The sequence below is a fragment of the Artibeus jamaicensis genome, unplaced genomic scaffold (genome assembly GCF_021234435.1).
Source record: "Artibeus jamaicensis isolate MK-2021 breed Jamaican fruit bat unplaced genomic scaffold, CSHL_Jam_final scaffold_666, whole genome shotgun sequence".
Taxonomy (NCBI): domain Eukaryota; kingdom Metazoa; phylum Chordata; class Mammalia; order Chiroptera; family Phyllostomidae; genus Artibeus; species Artibeus jamaicensis.
In genome coordinates, this window is record NW_026522053.1 from 1,077,447 (window position 1) to 1,095,229 (window position 17,783).

The following is a 17,783-nucleotide window of genomic DNA, read 5'->3' on the forward strand; positions in this document are numbered from 1 at the left end:
CTGGGCAGTATCTTGGCCAGGATTCATTATGTTGTAACTATCAGGAAACTGGCTTAAATAACAAAGGGAATTATTGACTCCAAAAGCTAGAAGTTTCTGAGATAAAGAAACTTTAGGACTGGTTTGATTCAGGGGTTCAGTGAAATAATTGAGGACTTGGTTTGCTCCTTTCTGTTTGGCCTCTTATGTCAGCTTTGTCCTTGGGCTGGCTTCTCTAGAAGTGATCAAATAGTTTCAGCCACTGGCCTAAGCTTTGCCTCCACCTACCACATCAACCAGAAGAGCATGGTCAAACTCTTTCAGAAAAGCAAAGGAAATGATTTCTCAGAAGCTGCAGCTTATCTCCCATATTACCAAACAGGAGTCCTGGCCATAGGTAAGTCTGCGTAGGGCTAGCCAGTAGTGTGTGAGTTCTTGACTTCATGTAGGGAAGATTTTACAACATGAATCCAGTCATGACTACGAGAGGACGCTTATTAAAGCTGGGGACAGTGAAATAAGGAAGGGCTCAGTGTGGAAGAAGCAAAAGGAAAAACCTTAGGCTGGGCTGGCTTAGCTCACTGAGAAGTCAGTGTAAAGGAGGCCTTGGGGACAGGTTCAGAGGGTTAGTCCAAGACAAGCTGTCACTGCCCATTGCTCCCATGGTTGAAAGTCTCATGGGCACCCTTACAGTTTAGGAGATAACATGACTGTGGGGGAAGAAGAGAAGAAGGGGAAGGCACAGGTATGTTCCCCAGAGGGAGAGCACATGGGAAAACACTCTGGGTCTTTTGTGTTTAGAGTTTTCTCTCATGGGTCTCAGGAGAGTGGTCAGCAGATTATTCATAAGTTTTCCAGGAGGACTCTTTTAGGGTCATGATCTCCACTGATTGGTCCATGCCAGAGCAGGAGGTTATTAGTCATTGCATATGGTCCTGGTGTCACCCACCTGGTTCTGCTCTTTTTCTGGGCCTGGAGTCAAAATATAACTGAAGCTTAGACATTATCTTTCTGGAGGTGACTTGCTGCATCTGACTGGAAATTGCTCTGCCAGTTGGTTCAGCTACCTGTCTCAGTTTCTCTCTTCCACTTGTCCTGGCTTACTGGCCTCTCTCATACCATTCTGAAGTTGATTACCTGCTCATCCCTGCTCCAGTGAATACCTTGGGCCAGGGTAAATGTGAACCAGGTTGGTTTAGGTGTAGGTGGAAGGTGAGTTGGGATTTATCTGGACTGCCTTATCAGGATCCACTCTGGAGCTGGACATCGGGTTAATCCTCTATATGCATCATAGCTATTACCCAGCTAAGGGATGGTTGCAGGATGTTGAATGAACCACAATGGAGTTGTGTCTTACTCATTTATCTCTAGCACTTAGTGTAGGGATTGACACATAATAGGTCCTCAGTAGATGTTTACCAAACAGGGCCAAACTGGAATAGTGCACCTTGCTTAATTCAGGAGTTCTATGAGTGACTAAAAAGATGGCCGAAAATAAATCTTATTGCAGCTTTAAATATAACTTTAATGCAAAGTTTGGATAGATAGTTTTCCTATTTTATCACATGCAACATAAAATTTTCCCTTTTGATTTTCTGTTGTTCATTAAATTCCAGTACAATGAAGAGTAGTTAAACAATATTTGGTAACAAGAAACTATTTCTAGCTCCAGATAAGTCTTTTAATAATCACCTGACATGATAATTTGCTACCATGAATAATTCAGTAAAACAAAACTTTGCATTCCTCGCATAGTCATTTATTATAGTTTTTTAAAAATCGAATACCCAAATATCTTTTCAAAGGTGCTAGGGTTCTGGTAAGTAGGAGAAGGAACTCCATTTCCTAGTCTTGAGCAATAAGGAAAATTAGAAATACCATTAGCTTTATTAAAAAAATTCTAAGGAATGGGAAAATAGATTTTCACAGGAAAGGTTGGTAGAATTATTTTAGCATGACTCCTTTTACTAAGAGGGTATAAGGGGGTTAAGTGGTAATGGATAAAATACTTTTAAAAGCAAACTATTTTTAAAAAGAATACTTTTTAAATTTTTAATATATTTTATTGATTATGCCATTATAGTTGTCCCATCCCCCCCTTCATTCCCCTCCAGCCTGCACACCCCTCCCCCACCATTCCCCCCTTTAGTTTATGTCCATGTGTCACAAGTTCTTTAGATTCTGTATTTCCCATACTATTCTTGCCCTCCCCCCCTGTCTATTTTCTTTTTTTTTGTCGTTTCAAAATTCTTTTTTTTATTGATTATGCTGTTACAGTTGTTCTATTCCCCCTTTATTCCCCTCCACCCTACCCCTCATCCCCACCATTACCCCCCCTTTAGTTTATGACCATGTGTCTCAAGTCCTTTAGATTCTATATTTCCCATGCTATTCTTGCCCCCCCCCCATCTATTTTCGATCTACTGTCTACGCTACTTATTTTCTGTACATTCTCCCCCCTTCTCCTCCTCCCACTCCCCTGTTGCTAACCCTCCTTGAGATCTTCATTTCTATGTTTCCACTCCTGATCTAGCTGTCCTTTTAGGTTGCTTTCGTTTTAGGTGTGGTTGTTAATAACTGTGAGTTTGTTGTCCTTTCACTGTTCATGTTTCTTTAACTTCTTTTTCTTAGATAAGTCCCTTTAACATTTCATATAATAAGGGCTTGGTGATGATGAACTCCTTGAATTTGATCTTATCTGAGAAGCACTTTATCTGTCCTTCCATTTTAAATGAAAGTTTTGCTGGATAGAGCAATCTTGGTTGTAGGTCTTTGGATTTCATGACTTGGAATACCTCTTTCCAGCCCCTTCTTGCCTGTAAGGTCTCTTTTGAGAAATCCGCTGACAGTCTGATGGGGACTCCTTTGTAGGTGACTGTCCCCTTAGCTCTTGCTGCTTCTAGGATTCTCTCCTTCATTTTAATCTTGGCTAATGTAATTACGATGTGCCTTGGTGTGTTCCTTCTTGGGTCCAACTTCTTTGGGACTCTCTGAGCTTCCTGGATTTCCTGGAAGTCTATTTCCTTTGCCAGATTGGGGAAATTCTCCTTTATTATTTGTTCAAATAAGTTTTCCACTGGTGGCTGTGCCTTTCCCCCTTCTGGTACCCCTATAATTCGGATGTTGGAGCGTTTAAAGATGTCCTGGAGGTTCCTAAGACTCTCCTCATTTCTTTGAATTCTTGCTTCTTGACTCTTTTCTGTTTGGCCATTATTTGCTTTCTTCTGGTCCACTCCATTGATTTGAGTCCCAGTTTCCTTTTCATTGCTATTGGTGTCCTGTGCAATTCCATTCATTTCAATTAGTTTCGCCTTCATATATTTGTCTAATTTGTCGGTATAATCAACCAGTTCTGTGAGGATCCTGATCACCAGTGTTTTAAACGGTGCGTCTGTGAGTTTTGCTATTTCTTCATCGCTTAGATCTATTGGCTCTGGGGCTCTGAGATCCTCCTGCGCCATTCTTGGTCTGTTCTGGCCCTTTAAGTGTGAGAAGGGGCGCCTTGGATTCCCAGGTCGCTGGGTTGTGATGCTGTATGTGGGGGTGTGGCCAGAGCGGGGAAATGGCGACCCCCTCTGCCGCTTCTCACAGCTGGGTGCGGAGGAGCAGTGCCTTAGGTGGTTCACCTGGGCCGGGCCACTCAGAGTCGCTGGGTTATGATGCTGTATGTGGAGGTGGGGTCAGAGCAGGGAAATGGCGGCGCCCTCCACTGCCGCTTGCCGTGGGGACCTGCTGGCCCGGTCCAACCGCCCACTCCCTCGCCTGTCCACCCACGCACAAATGCGCGACCTCAGTCAACACGCAGCCCCGGGCCCGGCTGTCTCCCCCGCGGTCGCTCGCCTGGTCGCTCGCTGGGTCGCTCACTAGGTCTGACCCTGCGCCTGGATTCCGTGGGCCTGACCGAGTCCTCCTGTGCAACCCCGCTCCGCCAGCCGCTGGTTTCACCCCTTACCGGTCAGGCTGAAGAATTTGTTGTTAACGGACTTCCGAAAAGTTCAATTTTCCGTGTTCTGGCTGTGTTTTCTGTTGCTAATATTTAGTTGTCTCTAATCTTGGTTGTGTGAGAAGGCACGGCACATCCACCTATGCCTCCATCTTGGCGGAAGTCCCCCCATCTATTTTCTACCTATCGTCTATGCTACTTATTCTCTGTACCTTCTTCCCCCTTCTCCTCCTCCCACTCCCTTGTTTCTAACCCTCCATGTCATCTCTGTTTCTATGGTTCTGCTCCTGATCTAGCTGTCCTTTTAGTTTGCTTTTGTTTTAGGTGTGGTTGTTAATAACTGTGAGTTCGCTGTCCTTTCACTGTTCCTATTTTTTATCTTCTTTTTCTTAGATAAGTCCCTTTAACATTTCATATAATAAAGCCTTGGTGATGATGAACTCCTTTAACTTGACCTTATTTGAGAAGCACTTTATCTGCCCTTCCATTCTCAATGAAAGCTTTGCTGGATAGAGGAATCTTGGATGTAGGTCTTTGGTTTTCATGACTTTAAATACTTCTTTCCAGCCCCTTCTTGCCTATAAGGTCTCTTTTGAGAAATCGGCTGACAGTTTTATGGGCACTCCTTTGTAGGTAACTGTTTCCTTTTCTCTTGCTGCTTTTAAGATTCTGTCCTTATCTTTAATCTTGGCTAATGTTATTATGATGTGCCTTGCTGTGTTCCTCCTTGGGCCCAACTTTTTTGAGACTCTCTGAACTTCCTGGAAGTCTATTTTCTTAGTGAGAATGAGGAAGTTCTCCTTTATTATTTGTTCAAATAAGTTTTCCACTTGTTGCTTTTCCTATTCTCCTTCTGGTACCCCTATGATTTGGATGTTGGAATGTTTAAAGATGTCCTAGAGGTTCATAAGCCTGTCCTCAATTTTTTGAATTCTTGCTTCTTCATTCTGTTCTGGTTGAATGTTTCTTTCTTCCTTCTGGTCCACACCATTGATTTGAGCCCCAGTTTTCTTTTCATCACTATTGGTTACCTGTACATTTTATTTTATTTCACATAGCATAGCCTTCATTTTTTCATCCAGTTTGCAACCAAATTCAACCAATTCTGTGAACATCCTGATTTCCAGTGTTTTGAACTGTGCATCTGATAGGTTGGCTATCTCTTCATTGCTCAGTTGTATTTTTTTCTGGAGCTTTGATTTTTTTAAAAGATTTTATTCATTGATTTTTTAGAGGGGAAGGGAAGGAAAGAGGGAGAGAAATATCAATGTATGGTTGCCTCTTGTGTGCCCCCCACTGGGAACTGGTCTGCCCTCACAGGCAGACCAGGCACATGCCCTCACTGGGAATTGAACCGCTGTCGTCTGCTTGGCAGGCCCACACTCAATCCACTGAGCTATACCATCCAGATGGAGCTTTGATTTATTCTTTTGTTTGGGCAATTTTTTTATGTCTTGACACACCTGTTACATAGTGAGGGATGGAGCCTTAGGTGTTCACCAGGGTGGGGCAACCCAATCACTGGGTTGTGATTCTGTATGTGGGGGAGGGGTCGGAGAAGGACCAATGGCACTTGCTCTGCTCTCTGCCAAATTTGAGTCACTTTCCCCGCTACCCACAAGCAAATTGGGACCTTCTGGTGCTGATTCCCATGTAGGTGGGTTTGTGTATGTCCTAGGACCCTATGGGTCTCCAATGAAGTCTCCTCTGAGGTTGGGAGTTTCTCCCAGCACGTCAACCCCCACAGGTGTTTTCAATTGGTGTTTTGAGTCTTTATTTCCCCATGCTGGGACCCTGGGTTGTGCAGTTTGTCTTACTTCACAGTTTCACCTGGTTTATCTGCAAGTGAATGTAGGACCGCCCAGCTGCTTTCCACACTGTGCCCCTGTACAAGCCACTGCCTTCCTGGGTCTGCTTGCTGCCACCTTGCGCAACCAGGGTCGGCCAGCCACCCTGCTGCAAGCCCTCTCCATTCCAGCTCCCCGACTCCGCCCCTCCTACCAGTCTGGATGAATATGTCTACTTTAACTCCTTGGTTGTCGGACTTCCATACAGTTCAATTTTCTGTCAGTTCTGTTTGTTTTTTTTTTTGTTTCTAAATTGTTGTTGTCCTTATTTTGGTTGTGTGAGGAGGCACAGTGTGTCTACTTATGCCTCCATCTTGGCCATAAGTCCCCCCCAAAAAGAATACTTTTAGAAAGGACCATGTGGCCCATGCTGGAAGTCTTAGACAGTGTTATGTGTTATGAATGTATATTTTTAACTTCCTTGAGAAGTATCAGTTTTTCTATAATAAAATTCTTTTGCAGTTGGGAAAAGTTGAGCCCCTGTTTAAAGTTTGCTGTGATAAGTATTTTGGCATCTGGTCAGAGACCAAGTGTGTGCTCATTTCTTGGATCATGGGTATTGACCAGTTTCATCATGTGTGGGGGTATTGGGTGTCTGGAAACTTATTGTGGAGAATATCCACATGGGAAAGGGAGGCTATGACATTCTAAGTACATACCACGCCCACAGCCTTATCTGCAGCCCTTTGTCCCCGTGTTGTCCATTTCCCCATCACCCTGGCCACTAGTGATTGAAACAGGATTAAGTGTCAGGCCTTATGTGGAGCCAGTCTTGGATGGCAAGTGGCTAGCAAATAATCTGGTACACTGGCTCTGCCCAGCAGGAATGGTCAGTCCTGAGTTATGTGTAACTAGCCCAATCAAATTCTCCCTTCTGTGGAGCTGGGATGTCAGATAACAGAGAATGGAGACTATAGTGTGGGAAGGGGAAAGACCAGAGATCAGGAGAAAGCCATGAGTTAGCAGACTTTGAAGCAGAGAAGGAAGAGGAGAAACAGCAGTTAGGTGAGAACAGCAGCAACACCATCAGCAAATTGAGAAGGAAGCCACACAGACGATGAGCTGAGCCAGAACTAGAACTATAACTAGAAACTAGAAACTATTTTGGAGTCACAGAACTACTGATAGACAACTATGGCTAGTCTGTCTTGTGCTCTGAACATCTGTTGACACTGGTCTGCTTCTTCCTGAGCTTTGGCCCTGTCCCCCGTCAAAGAAATTCTTGCATTCCTTACAGTAGACCATGTACTAGAATATGTTATTTTTCAAAAATATTTGTGGCTTCTTCCTAAGGGAGGCTTGACCTAATGACTGATTTAGTCAGTGGAATTAATGGACATGATGAGTCGTAACAGGGGGACACACCTCCTCAGAAATGGGGAAGGGGTTGGAGGTGTGCTTGTGTGACTGGAGACTTTACCCCCTTGCAAAACATGGCATCTGGAAGAGGAACAATGGCAAACATGGCTGAAATGGTCCATCATTGGAAAGCTGGACGCTCCCACTGGCTTTTGGCATGCATGGGATTCTGAGAGAGGACTTTTGCTTTCAGAGCACACAGGAAAGCAAAAAGTCAGTTGGATCTTTCCTCTCCCCTGATAGGGGGTTGGGGGTCATGTCAGTGGTCTCCAGCAGGCTTGCCAGTAGTGGCTAGTGTGGGCCTGTGATCAGAGGCCTGGAACACAGACTCCAAAAGATGCCTGAAGTTGGACAGTGACTGGAGGCCAGTTAAGCCACCTATGTTTATTATACTTTTGGGTGGGAGAAGAGGTTCCTGGCTCAACCTTGAACTAAGCAGGCAGAGGGTGACAGAGTGATTTTTCTTTCGGTGTCTTAGAAGGTATGAGCTTTCAGGCAGAAAGTTGCTATTAATCCCAAAGACCTTGTTGGTAAATCAGCGATGTGAACAGATTTCCATTCCTGTGTTATTTTCATTTCTACAACCTATATAGTAGTTGTAGTGGTAAATATTTAAATAGCTATTTTTGATGTTGTACTCTGCCTTTTCCTTTCTCCTTTTGTTACCCAGATATTTTTAGACAGAAACTTGCCATTAAATAAAAGTTTCCTTTCTTTTCCACCAAACTCCATCTTTGGAGATTTGCCTGGGAGGCAGTGAACGGTTGGACCCTCCCCTACTGGTTGGGTTCAGTAAAAGTATGTCATTTCCAAACACACTTTAAGAGTCAAAGCATGGTTCACCATATTCTTTTTTGTTTGTGTGATAACTGGCCATATTTCAGAAAGAGTTTTACATTGTCATCCTGAGGTCCAGAGTAAAGACAGTGTGAAGTGGAGATCCCAGCTGGCTGAAATGTTCCTGTAACATTGGTGAGGATAAACTATTGATAGTATAAGCTTCTCAGAATTGGGGGTTGTTTGTTGCAGCTAAATCTAGCCTAAAATGACTTAAAAAAAAACCAGTAACCAAGGTAACCCGAGCATATTTCTGTCCTTCACAAACCCAAAGAATCTCAATCCACACAGCATCCAGCAGCACTTCACTAACCTTACAAAGCATGTGCTTTTGACATTTCTGGGTGTAATTACATTAGTTACCTGATACTGAGTCAGTGACTTTCCAGTGTGAATTGTTTCTCTTTCTAGTCTTCAGTCCCCCTGTTATATGTATATGTAGTGTAATATATACACATAAAATTATATGTGTCCATCGGCTATTATATGTATGTCCAGCATAAAAATCAGTACAAAATGCTGTCTGGATTGAATCCTGATGTCTGCCTTTTCTGTTTGAGGTTTGGGACTTTTATGATGATGATCTCCCCTGTTCCTTCTCTCAATTTTATTTATAACATTTCCCCCCAATGTATAGAAGAAATGATAGAATTTTGGAGTAAACACCCACATATTTACCACCTGGACTCCTCAGTTACTGTTTTCCCTTATTTGTTTCTTTGCATATCCACACACCGATCAATCCATCAGTCCCCTCTGTCCAGCTCTCTTGTTTTCTAGGATGCATTGCAAAGTTAGTTGCAGACTCATGATGATGCAGTGATGTCTTCTCCCTTGATATTTTGTCTTTTCCTTTTAATTCTGGATTTTTAAAAAATTGCTTCTAAACTTTGTTTGGAGTTGTCTTACCTGTTTCCTCTGCTTGCCTAAACGTACACATTTTTACCCTTTAACAATCATGACCTAGTGTATTTGTCTCCATTAGGAAATTCCTGGGTGCTCTACTCTCTTAATCTCACATTTAAAATTTCTCTCTCTGTTGCTTCCTCTTATCTCTTCAACACCATGAGTTTTCATTTGCTCTCTATTCTCTCTTTCAGTTCCCAGCAGATAATTTCTAAACCACAGCTGAACAATATTTCCATTGTTCCACATGTCTGAGTATTCTCAGCACGTTCATGTTTGCCCAGAACAGAAGGAAAACACAATTTTTATCATTTTATTGCTTTGCAACAAAATGATTAAATCTCTCTGCCTGATACTCATACATCAGACAATTTGGCTATTTGAAATCTATTTAATAAAGTAAGTCAAACTGAATTCCTTAAATAGAAGGGATCTTCACCACTAAACAGTATAGTAAATGCCCCGGCAATAATCTTTTGTTTGTCAAGAGAGACACTACCACCCTACAGGTGCTGGATTGTTTAAATTGCTATATGGCAATTTATGCTAGATATATATTTGCATTGCTATATACATATTTTTAATTTTAATATATTTTGCATATTCAATAGCATATTGATTATGCTGCTACAGTTGTCTCATAAAGATTATAAACAGGGGAAGGAGAGAGAGGGAGAGAAACATCAATGAGTATTGGACCCAGCGCGCCACTCTTTTTTCTCCCTTCTATTCCCCTCCACCCTGGACCTGCCCCACTACTATCATTCCCCTACCTTAGCTCATGTCCATGGGTCATACATATAAGTTCTTTGGCTTCTCTATTTCCCATACCATTATTAACCTCCCCCTATCTATTTTGCACCTTCCATTTGTGCTTTTTATTCCCTGTACCTTTTCCCCCGTTCTCTCCCCTGCCTCCTCTACACTGATTACCCTCCATGTGATCTCTATTTCTGTGAATCTGTTCATGTTCTAATTGTTTGCTTAGTTCATTTTTGTTGTTGTTTTTTTTAGGTTTGGTCATTGATAGTGTTGAGTTTGTTGTCACTTTACTGTTCATATGTTTATCTTCTTTTTCTTAGGTAAGCCTTTTTAATATTTCATATAGTAAGGGCTTGATGATGATGAACTCCTTTAACTTGACCTTATCTGAGAAGCGCTTTATCTGGCCTTCCATTCTAAATGAAAGTTTTGCTGGATAGAGCAACCTTGGATGTAGGTCTTTGGATTTTATGACTTGGAATACTTCTTTCCAGCCCCTTCTTGCCTATAAGGTGTATTTCGAGAAATCAGCTGACAGTCTGATGGGGACTCCTTTGTAGGTGACTGTCTCCTTATCTCTTACTGCTTCTAGGATTCTCTCCTTCATTTTAATCTTGGCTAATGTAATTATGATGTGGCTTGGTGTGTTCCTCCATGGGTCCAACTTCTTTGGGACTCTGTGAGCTTCCTGGACTTTCTGGAAGTCTATTTCCTTTGCCAGATTGGGAAAGTTCTCCTTCATTATGTTTTCAAATAAGTTTTCAATTTTTTGCTCTTCCTCTTCTTCATCTGCCACCCCCATGATTCAGATGTTGGAACATTTAAAATTGTCCCAGAGGTTCCTAAGCCTCTCATTTTTTTGAATTCTTTTTTTTTTCATTCTGTTCTGGTGAAATGTTTCTTTCTTCCTTCGGCTCCAAACCACTGATTTGAGTCTTGGTTTCCTTCCCTTCATTTCTGGTCCCCTGTTCATTTTCCTTTATTTCACTTTTTCCTCTATTTTGCAACCATACTCAACCATTTCTGTGAGCATCCTGATTACCAGTGTTTTGAACTCTGCATCTGATATGTTAACTATCTCTTCATCAGTTAGTTGTATTTATCAAACTGTTCAGAGAGGGAACAATGCCACTTGCTCAGCTCTCAGATGACTTTCAGTCACTTCCTCTGCCACACACAAGCAAATTAGACCCTTCTGGTGCTGATTCCCAGATAGGTGGTTTTGTGTAGGTTCTAGGACTCTCTGGGTCTCTCCAAAAAACTCTCCTGTGAGGCTGGGAGTTTCTTCCTGCCACCTCAACCTTCACAGGTGTTTCAGTCAGAGGTTTAAGACTTTATTTCCCTGTGCTGGAACCCTGCGTTGCATGGTCTGTTTTGCTCCCCAGTTGTTCCTCTAAGTTTATCCACCTGTAAATGTAGGACCACCTGCTTCTCTAGCTGCTGCCTTGCCATAATTCCTCTGCACCCTGGCTGCCCATCTCTGCTCCTTCTACCAGTCTTGATGAATGTTTCTTCTTTAACTTCTTAGTTTTTGGACTTCCATACAGTTCAATATTCTGGCAGTTCTGGTTATTTTTTGTTTTTAAATATGTTGTTGTCCTTCTTTTGGTTGTGTGAGGAGGAAAAGTGTATCTACCTATCCCTCCATCGTGGCTGGATATCTCTGCATTGTTGTACAAGCATTTTCTTATTTTGGTTAAAGATGACTTTTTGAAGGGAATTCTAATTTTGCAGTGCAAACTTAGAAGCCCCATTACATGGTCTAGAACATTTAAGTTTAGTCCCCTTGCCAGCACTTTCAATTTTTCTTTAATTGAAGTCCATCAGCAATCAGGTAAAAGACTGCAAACAATCTCCCAAAATTCAGTTTCCACTATATTTTATTTACTAACAAGTAGAATAAAGCTTTCAGTTGAAAATCTTTTCATTTGGTGAGAATAAATTCCACAACAATCTTTACAACCTTAAGATTTTAAAACTCAGCCATTTGTCCTCCGCAACAACATGGATGGAACTGGAAAGCATTATGCTGAGTGAAATAGGCCAGGCATTGAAGGACAAATACCATATGATCTCACCTTTGACAGGAAGCTAAAGAATAAAACAAACAAGCAAACAGAATAAAAACAAAGACGCTGAAATAGAGAACAAGTGGGCAGCGACCAGAGGGGAGAGGGAAGGGAACTTAAGGGGAAAAAGGGGGAGGGATTTTGAGGAACAAGTATGAAAGACACAGAGATGAGGACTGGGGAGGGGGGAATGGGAGGGAGGGGGGAGACCGGGCGGGGGGGGGGAAGAGAAAAAAAAATGTACTTGAAAAGTAACTAAATAAAATTAAAAAATAAAAAAAATAAATAAAAAAGATTTTAAAACTCAGCTGGCAATTTCAAAGTGAAGGGATAAAAAAGGGAAAAAAGAAAATGTCCATAATAAAATATCATGGAAAGAAAGCAACAAGTAATTGTACACAGTTATATAGCAATTCCTAATTATAAATATCAGAATTCTGGTACCTGAATTTTTATTTTTACTTTGATGCTTGAAAGTTGAATGGTAAACTCATTAATTCATTTACTCACCACTCACTGATCATCTTGTGTGTAAGACACTCAATTAAGCACTGGGAATGTGAAGAAAAGGAAGACATATGCCCTCCTCAGAGAATTTATAGTTCAGTAGGAGAGATAGCTACATAGTCTGGGAGTTATATCTGAGGTGTTATGATAGGAGCACACAGAGAACTTGGGGTGAGTGGAGCCTACTCTAATTTGAAGAGGGTGAGAATGCTGAGAAAGCCTTCTTGAGGACATCTTGAAGAACAAATGGGAATTTAGCTAATTGGAGAAGAAAGAAATAATAGTCAAAACTCTTTGTTGCAAGCAATAAAAAACTCTATGCAAACTGGCTTCACAAAAAAAGGTGAATGAATCATTGGCCGAAAGGTCCAGGGGATTTTGGTTTCAGGCATAGTGGGATCCAGGGTTTAGTACAGTTTCACCAGGAATCTACTGTTACAGAACAAGAGGTCCCGGGGCGGGGAGGCAATATTTGGCCCACCTAGGGACACCAAAAACTGCTACAGAACAGGGACCCCTCCCAAGGACAGAATACTAATATCTACTGGGCTCTTCTGTCCGCCGCCAATTGGAAAGACATCTCTCAATGCCAGAGATTTGTGAAAAGGAAACGAAATGTTTATTTAATGTTATTTAGGCCTAATGCCTCCACTAAAATATCAGAGTCTTTTAGGGTATACACCTATGCACATACAGCGCTCCCTTTTCCCACTGTCCCAACTCTGGGTACCATAAATCAGGAAAAGAGAACACATCTATGTTTCAGGCCATTGGCACCGTCAACCGTGTCACTGTGCAGGCAGGATCTCTCTCTAGTTAATCCAAAAGTCATGTGGCACCCTCTCACGGTCCACTGGCAAGAGTTCTTTGTACCCAGTTCCAGTCAAAGTCTCTCCTTTCTAGGCCACGTGGCCAAAGGGGGCACCCTAAAGCTGCCTGGGCCTCTTCTACCAAAGCTGCAGGGGTCCGCACTCCACCAAAAGCATATGTCTTTCTGCTTCACCTGGGTGCAGGGATCTCCATTCTGGCAAAGCTGCGTGGTTTTCCCTTTTACCTAGGAAAGAGGGGGTCCGCACTTTGCCCCATACTGCATGGCTCTCTCCTACATGACTACAGGGGTCCTCACTCTGCCCCAAACCGCATGGCTCTCTCTCCTCTTCACCTCTGCAAGAGGGGGTCTTAACTCAGCTGAGACCACCTGGCTCTCTCTTCTCTTCACCTTGGCAAGGGGGGGTCTTAACTCAGCTGAGACCGCGTGGTTCTCTTCCCAATGGCTGCCACGTCTGCGTTTAAATCTCCGTACCCATTCTCCTTTGCAGCCCCATTTCCAACTCCTCCTACAATCAGTTACACCTGCCAGGACTCCCCTACCCTCCCAGCTTTACTGGGCTGCCATCATTAGTCTGGGCAGTTACTGGGCGTGGAGCCAATCAATTCCAAGCTCTCACGCAGGCACTGTAACCTGGGGACCTGCCCCTAGTTACATCCTGGGTAGAAGTCACTCCCTTCTCCCTGGCTCAAAACTTGGCCACAGCTATTTAACATATCTATGAAACCAGTTAAAGGTTATAGATATGTTAAATAATCATTCCAGAGGTTAGCTGCAAAACTGTTGCTATGCAAAACAGCTCTCAATGGCCCTGTTCCATTTGTTCCTTCCCCCTGGGGGCAGGGGGGAGAAGTGAGGACATCTTAATATTTCTTGGACCCCCTGAGCTCTGGATTCCATCCCAAATCCTTTTCTGGGGCCCGCCTTTTAGCTGCACCCTGTTACACTACCATTGGGGTGTCTACCTAATAGCACCTCCCTTTTTTCTTGCTAATATAACACCAAATTAGTTCACTCTCCTTGGAATTGCTACGTCTTTCAGGAGTGGCTGAGCTGTACTAATTATATTTGTAATTATTCTCTTTCCAAATATATCACATTCTGCATTACCAAAGGTTAGGGCTTTAATATATGAATTGGACAGGTGGGGACATAGTTCAAACCCTGACACCCTGCCTTTTTCTCTCCTCTCTCTCAGATCTCCTGTTGATACCGACCATTGGTAGGGCCCAACTAGAGAGTAAAGGAGCCCAGTTATGTGAACCATAAAATGAGCCTCCTAACGCATGCAGCAGGGTGGAGAAGGGTAGACCTGGAGGAGCAAAGAAATATTTTTCCATCAGTCCCTGTAATGCCTTCATTCTTGGGAGGGATCTGTACATGTGGCAACTTTTAGATTTACTTTGTTCTTAGCCCATGCCATCTTAGAAGGAGAGGCAGGGTCGCTCTGTCTCCCAGTTTAAATAACAATTCTCTAAAAGGAATTAACTGACTCTGTCTGGGTTACAAGAGACTTTAAATGTCCTAGGAAGCAGGATACCTGGTGTTTCACCCCAATGCCCTTCTCAGCATGCCTTCTCCCCCATTATTCCCAGCATAGTTTTCCCCTATAGTTTACTAGCTATCTGTCATCTAGGGACTGAATTCAATTGCATGTTATGAGAACGCAACAACAGTGGTAGTAATCCAAGTGAAGATTATTTTTTCCTTGCATATCAAGATGTCCAGAGTACATCAAGCCCAGGCTGGTACCGTGACTTAAGTCATCAAAGGCCCAGGCTACTTCTAACAAACGGCTCCACCATCTTTAGCATGTGGCTTTTGGCCTCATGGCTAAGAGGTGTTGCTCCACTTCCCACCTTACATTTGTATTCCAGACTGAAGTGAAAGAGCAGAACTTTCTCAGGAATCTAGAGGATATCTATTTCTGTGTCATAAAGTGGAACTGTGTCATTTGGCTGCCCTTTCCTAGAGGAGGCAGGAAAATGTAGTTCTTCACCTGAACTGATCGTCGATCAGGTTGCTATTAATAAAGAATTAATAAAGATGAAATAGAAACCTGGCTGATGTGGCTCAGTTGGTTGGAGTGCTATTCTATAACTGAAAGGTTACAGGTTCCATTCCTGGTCAGAACACATACCTAGGTTGTGGGTTTGATCCCCTGTCCAGGTGCATACGGGAGGCATCCAACTGATATATCTCTCTCTCTCTACAAGCAATTAAAAATGAAGTAGAGAGTGGCTATTGAGTAGACAACTGTCAGGGTCAACTGTACTGGCTAATGGCACCTGTGTGCCTGGTTACCACTTTCAAAAGTGGTACTCATCAAAGAACTTCCGACTTCCGCCAAGATGGAGGCATAGGTGGAAACACTGTGCATTCTTGCACAACCAAGTTTAAAAACAACAAAGTTTTAGCAACAAAAACTCAGCCAAACCACAGAAAATTGAACTACATGGAAGTCTGACAACAACGAACCCTTCAGCCAAACCGGCAAGAGGGGCAGAGCCAGCAGCAGAGCGGGGTTGGGCAGGAAAGATACACCAGACCCACCCGGGCATGCGACCCAGGTGCACCAGCAGTTGTGGGTGGATCTCAGGTGTGGAGAAGCACGCGAACCCACTGAGGGCAGACCGTGGTCACACATTCGCGCGCAGATAAAACAGTGAAGGAGCTAGCAGAGAGACAGACCACACAGGCCCCAGCGGCAGGAAGCAGCAGTGGGAACCACCACTGCCCCTCTCTGACCATGCCCCCACAGACAGCGTCGCAAACCAGCAACCTGGGTGGCCGCACCCTGGTGAACAACTAAGGCTCTGCTCCTCATACGTAACAGACACAAACAGATCAAAATGTGGCTCAAGAACAGCTCAGAGCCCCAGAGCCAATAAATCTAAGCGATGAAGAAATAGCCAAACTTTCAGATGCACAATTCAAAACACTGGTGATCAGGATGCTCATAGAACTGGTTGATTTTAGTCACAAATTAGAGGAACATATGAAGGCTAAACTAATTGAAATGAAGAGAAATACACAGGAAACCAATAGTAATGGAAAGGAAAGTGGGAATCAAATCAAAGGAGTGGACCAGAAAGAGGAAAAAAATGACCAAACAGAAAAGAATGAAGAAACAAGAATTCAAAAAAAATGAGGAGAGGCTTAGGAACCTTCAGGACATCTTTAAACATTCCAACATCTGAATTATAGGGTACCAGAAGGGGGAGAGGAACAGCCACGAGTGGAAAACTTATTTCAACAAATAAAGGAGAACTTCCCCAATCTGGCAAAGGAAATAGACTTCCAGGAAATCCAGGAAGCTCAGACAGTCCCAAAGAAGTTGGACCCAAGAAGGAACACACCAAGGCACATCATCATTACATTAGCCAAAATTAAAATGAAGGAGAGAATCCTAGAAGCAGCAAGAGCTAAGGGGACAATCACCTACAAAGGAGTTCCCATCAGACTGTCAGCAGACTTCTCGAAAGAGACCTTACAGGCAAGAAGGGCTGGAAAGAAGTATTCCAAGTCATGAAATCCAAAGACCTACATCCAAGACTGCTCTATCCAGCAAAGCTTTCATTTAGAATGGAAGGACAGATAAAGTGCTTCTCAGATAAGATCAGATTCAAGGAGTTCATCATCACCAAGCCCTTATTATATGAAATGTTAAACGGACTTATCTAAGAAAAAGAAGTTAAAGAAACATGAACAGTGAAAGGACAGCACACTCACAGTTATTAACAACCACACCTAAAACAAAAGCAAACTAAGAGGACAGCTAGATCAGGAGCAGAACCATGGAAATGAAGATCACATGGAGGGTTATCAACAGGGGAGTGGGAGAAGGAGAAGGGGGAGAACATACAGAAAATAAGTAGCATAGAAAATAGATAGGGTGGAGGGCAAGAATAGTATGAGAAGTATAGAATCTATAGAACTTGAAACAACGTGGTCATAAACTAAAGGGGGGAATGGTGGGGGAGGGGGTGTGCAGGGTGGAGGGGAATGAAGCGGGGAAATAGAACAAACTGTAATGGTGTAATTAATAAAATATATTTTAAAGAAGTGGTACTCAGACCTGCAGTAATGCTGTTCTGAGGATTTTAGTGGACTGGAGCAAAGCAATAAATTAGATTTAAATAAAGTCCTTGTGAGAAAATTCTAAAAGCATATAGTAAGCTCCCTACTATGGACACTATCTTTTAATAGCCCCTTCTGTCAGAAAACATGCTTATCCAAAAATGACTGGATAGATGTCTTCAGAACTCTTTCTTACCTGACTTAATATTTATTGATGTGCTTGTAGTCCTCATAGAGCATCCATGCATACTTCATCTAATATAAGCTATCAGCTGCTCTTCTTTTATCTTGCTCAAACAAACAATATAATTTAATTCTTCTCTTTTTAGAGGAAAAGAAGCAAATTCATTGCCTGTGATTTTCTGACTGAGTGGTTATACAAGTAAGTTTCATGAGTATTCAATGACCCTAAAGAGTCAGTAGTGTTAATCTACAAGCAAATAGCAACAATTGACTTGAATTCTTGGTTATTGTTTTCTTGTCAATCAAACATATGGCATCATGACCAGTCAAAATCCAAAGAGGACAGGGAAGCTGTTCACAGAATTCTTCTCCATTCCATTTGTGGAGCAGTGGCTGAAGCAACAGTAAGTACTGACATAAGGCTTTGAATAATTTATTCCTAATTTTAAAATTGTGTTAATGATAGTTTTCTCTAGTCTAAG

At 42.6% G+C, this 17,783-nt stretch overlaps 1 protein-coding gene across 4 annotated transcripts in view; it reads left to right on the forward strand.

Annotated features, from left to right (window-relative positions):
- Positions 1 to 17,783, forward strand: part of IQCK (IQ motif containing K) — a 225,042-nt gene that overhangs the window by 39,921 nt on the left and 167,338 nt on the right. For 3 of the 4 annotated variants that reach the window (XM_053659501.1, XM_053659504.1, XM_053659503.1), the window contains exons 5-6: positions 17,448 to 17,500; positions 17,628 to 17,705. In XM_053659501.1, the coding sequence (XP_053515476.1) occupies positions 17,448 to 17,500; positions 17,628 to 17,705 (131 nt within the window). The remainder of the gene's footprint in view (positions 1 to 17,447; positions 17,501 to 17,627; positions 17,706 to 17,783) is intronic. The other variant, XM_053659502.1, reaches the window with a different exon arrangement.